General features: G+C 40.9%; 1 protein-coding gene across 1 annotated transcript; it reads left to right on the forward strand.

The window, feature by feature from the left end:
- Positions 1-2,204: 2,204 nt before the first annotated feature.
- LOC110686466 (protein FAR1-RELATED SEQUENCE 5-like) lies at positions 2,205-3,284 on the forward strand. The gene is made up of 2 exons (XM_021863092.1): positions 2,205-2,820; positions 2,884-3,284. The coding sequence occupies exons 1-2, from the start codon at positions 2,205-2,207 to the stop codon at positions 3,282-3,284; spliced, it is 1,017 nt and encodes a 338-aa protein (XP_021718784.1).
- The last annotated feature ends 863 nt before the right edge of the window (positions 3,285-4,147 follow it).

Here is a 4,147-nt window from a genome sequence, read left to right on the forward strand (position 1 = left end):
GTTAAACGCATACTTTGGGGAGTATGGTTTGAATTCTTTCTTCTTCTTCTAGGCCGGCTGTTTAGAGGAATCAGCCGCCCAGACCTCTTTTCTCTTCTTCTCATCTTTATTTGACGACTGTTTCAGTCGTCCTTCTCTTTTGTCGAACCTTTTCCCGTCCGACTGGTTTCCTGTACTACAAAGATCAGTCGCCTGTATATAGGCTTCTGCTTCAATCAAGGCTTCTTGAAGAGTCGCCACCCTCTTTCGGACCAAATCAAATTTGAATGTCGACCCGTCTTTGAGACCTCTGAAAAAGTCAGTATAGGCTACCTCATCCGGTAACCCTTGAATCTGTATTCTCATCAGGTTAAACCGCCTGATGTAAGAACGAAGCCCCTCCTTCTCGCCCTGCTGAATCGTTCCTAAATCAAGGGTCGTCTTTTTCGCAGGTATGTACATGGAAAAGTTGGAGGTGAATAAGTAAGCAAGCGTCCTGAAGTTATTCACACAACCAGTCGGCAGGTTGCCGAACCATTGTTGTGCGATTCCTTTGAGAGTCGCTGGAAAACACTTGCACCAAGTGGGATCATCCAACCCTTGAAGGTACATCAGGTTGGTGAATGCCATCAAATGGTCTTCTGGGTTAGTAGTTCCGTCATAGGCGCCTACTAATACATTTTTCACTTTGGCCGGCTGAGCGGCTTCAGCAATTTCCTTGGAGAAGGCCGACGGCTGTTCCCCAAGTCTTAGAAACCGTAGCTGCCAGTCCATAGGATGGACATTCTTTGCTGCATGCCCACCAAACAGAGGTGGCTGCAAAAAATATTGTTGTTGCGGTACAAATGGTAAGTTTGGTACCGCCTGATCACTATGAAAGCCGGAATGACGGGAGGTACCGTCTGACTGACTCTCATGATGCGACTGAGTATGTCTCATCGAGGTATTGCGTAGACTGTCTTGGAAGTTTGAAGTAGAGGCCGACTCTGACAATCAGTCATTCTTTTTCTGTTCTAACAATAGCCGAGCATCTGTGTATGTTTTCTTCGACCCGTCCGCTTGAATATGACGAACATGTTTCCTCTTTCCTGGAGTAGGAAAGCGGTACTTTGTGAAATCAAGGGCAGGCGGCTTCCATTTCCTAAAGTTAGGATGAGGGGTCGCCTCTCGCCCTTGAACTGGCTTCCTCTTCCCTGAAGTGGAAGGTTTCTTAGCCAACTGCTCCTTGGCCGGAGCAGGCGGCTTCTTGTTGAGCAATTCTTGAATCTCTCCCTTGAAGCCCCTCATGAAGGTCATGAGTTCGTTTCTTGTAATTGGAGCAGACCCATCAGCCGGCTGCTGCTGAACAGGCGGTGCGCCGGCTGGATCACTGAGTCCAGTTTGAAGATGTTCCCGTTCCCTCCTTTCGGTATGACGGGTGTGTCGGGCCCTTAGGGTCCCGTCTGAAGCTGTATGAGCTTCAACTTCAAATTCTTCCTCAGTATCATGGTCCGACTGAACTTGAGGGTCGTCTAGGGGACGCCTCTCTTTAGGAGTCGGTACAGACGTGGATGCCATCTCAGAAGTACTCTCCCCACAGACGGCGCCAAAATGTTTCGGGGTTTTCTGATGTCCTGCGGGAGAGTTACAATTCCGAGACTGGAACCGGACGCCTGTACCTGCAAAACAAACGGATGTTCCGGATGATTGGAGATCCGCCTCCGACGGGGTCAAGTTAGTACTTGATTAAGGAGTAATTAATGCGAAAAATAAAAGTGATTGGGTCTCTCTAGGTGAGAGTATTAAATGTGCGTAATCCCCTTTAATGAGGATTAAGGGAGGTATTTATAAACTTGGGAAACGTGTTAATCCTAGGTTTAGGTCAACCTAGGGCTGATTGGGCTTCCCTTGGAAGTTGGGCCTAGGTGGCCGGTTTCTCCATTAGGCATGGAGGATGCCACGTGTCATGACATAATAGGTCCAGGGTGGACAAATAGGCGTGTGCCACGTGGCAAACCCTGACAGTTCCAACTGGTGGACACTTGGCAGGACCTGATTGGCCCACGTGGCGCATTCCGATTGGTGGGAGCAAAATCCCCTAATCATTTTGTGTGGCTATTTCAAACTTTTTTGAAGTGTATGGGAAGAGAACTCCTTGCATAATCACTGATCAAGACCCTGCAATGGGTATTGCCATACAAAAGGTTTTTACCAAGACTAAACACAGGTTATGTATGTGGCACATAATGAGGAAGGTACCTGAAAAGGTTGGAACTCAGTTTTGTAATGAAACCGAGTTCTTGAAAAATCTAAGTCCTGTAGTTTGGGATAGAGAAATTGATCCCCATATATTTGTTGATTGTTGGAACAATGTTATGGAGGAATTTGACCTTGTAGATCATGAGTGGTTTGCATACATGTTCAAGATTAGGCATCTTTGGATCCCTGCATATTTCAGGGACTTGTTCATGGGTGGGTTACTGCGTTCTACTTCTAGGTCTGAAGGTGAAAACAATTTCTTTTGTAATTTTATAAACCCTCATGTGACCTGTGTTGAATTCTTTGTCCATTATGAAACTGCTCTGGATGCTCAAAGGCATGAAAAGGATGAGTTGAACAAGCTTAATAAATCTGAGCCTCAATTGCTTACTCATTTACACTTGGAAAAGCACGCTGCTGTTGTTTACAGTCGTGCCATCTTTTATGATTTTCAAGAAGAATGCCAAGCAAACTGTTTGTCATGTGGTGTTGAAAGTTGTAGTTCTCTGTATGGAGATGGTGTGGAGTTTTCTGTTATTGTTGATCATGAGAAATGGAAAAACTCTGATGTAAATTTTGACTTGGCCACATATGAGTGCAGTTGTACTTGTAAAATGTTTGAGAGTCAAGGCATCTTATGTTGACACATTCTGTTTATTATGAAAGGCAAGTCTATACGTGAAATTCCTGATCTTTATATCATGAATCGTTGGAGAAAAGACGTTCTGAAGAAAGCTTTAGCCATAAATGCTGTTGTGGATGATGCTTCTAAGTATGATAAGAAGAAGCAATTAGTGAGTGATGTGTGGTCCAAGATTTTCAGTTGTGTGAGTTTATCTGAGCAATCTAAGGATGATATATCTGAGCTTATTAGGACATTATCTTCATTTGAGGAGCAGATGCCGACAAAGAATAATCCTGTAAATGCAACTAGTTCAAAAGAGGTGAAAGATGCTGATATTCAGGTTTTGGTTGGGTCAAATGAAGTAGATGTAAACATCTTTCCTCCAAATCAGTGTCTTAATAAAGGTTCTGCCAGAATTTCAAAGCGGTTGAAAAGTGCATAAGAAATAGCTTCTGAAGAAAAATCCAAAAAGGGCAGAACCTGTAGAGCTTGTGGGCAATATGGTGTTTTACATGACAGTAGAAACTGTCCAAACAAGTAGTTCTTCAGGTATTTTACTTTTACATGTGTTCCATTTACTTTAACCTGTTATTTATTTACTTTAACATTTAACTTGATTTACTTATTATTTTTGTGCAGGTGTTATTATACTTGTACTTTTTTTAGGTATTTTACCTTTATACTTTTTTCATTTACTTTAAGTTGAAATTTATTTAATTTACATTGTAATTTATTTACTTTAATCTGTCACTGATTTTCTGATGTTTATTTTTATGCAGTTATTATAATACTTGGAAATTTAAAGATGTTTTAGAAGATCAAGATCAAGATATACTGAAGAAATACTGTTTTCTTTTTTAATTTTTTTTATGTAATATTTTTACATTTACTCTAAGTAATTATACTGCAGAAATAAAGTTCAGTTATTTACTTTTACCTATTATACTTTAACTTTATGAAATATTTCAGTTACTTTATGATATTTTTTTTCTTGCCTTTCACAATGAATAATATATCATATGAATTGTACTATCATGTAATGTGCTTCTTATTTACAAAATTGAAGATAATATCCTATATTACTCCCTTCGTCCCAGAGTACTTGGCACGATTTTCATTTTCATCCGTCCCAAAATACTTGACACATTTCTAAAAATAGCATGGGACATTTATTACATTATTTTTTAATACTCCCCCATGGCCCCATGGTAACAAAACTTGTTAATGTACGGGGCTCTTTTATAACCAAAACATTTTTTTTTCTCTCTCCCTTATCTCCATTGCACAACCACCTACACCACCTTC

Source organism: Chenopodium quinoa, unplaced genomic scaffold (genome assembly GCF_001683475.1).
Source record: "Chenopodium quinoa cultivar QQ74 unplaced genomic scaffold, ASM168347v1, whole genome shotgun sequence".
NCBI lineage: Eukaryota > Viridiplantae > Streptophyta > Magnoliopsida > Caryophyllales > Amaranthaceae > Chenopodium > Chenopodium quinoa.

Excerpts from the sequence above, each read along its gene's own strand:
- LOC110686466 (XM_021863092.1), top strand. The coding sequence starts at position 2,205 with ATGAGGAAGGTACCTGAAAAGGTTGGAACTCAGTTTTGTAATGAAACC. Across the intron at positions 2,821-2,883 it reads GGCCACATATGAGTGCAGTT|GCAAGTCTATACGTGAAATT; the intron begins GTACTTGTAAAA and ends TTATTATGAAAG.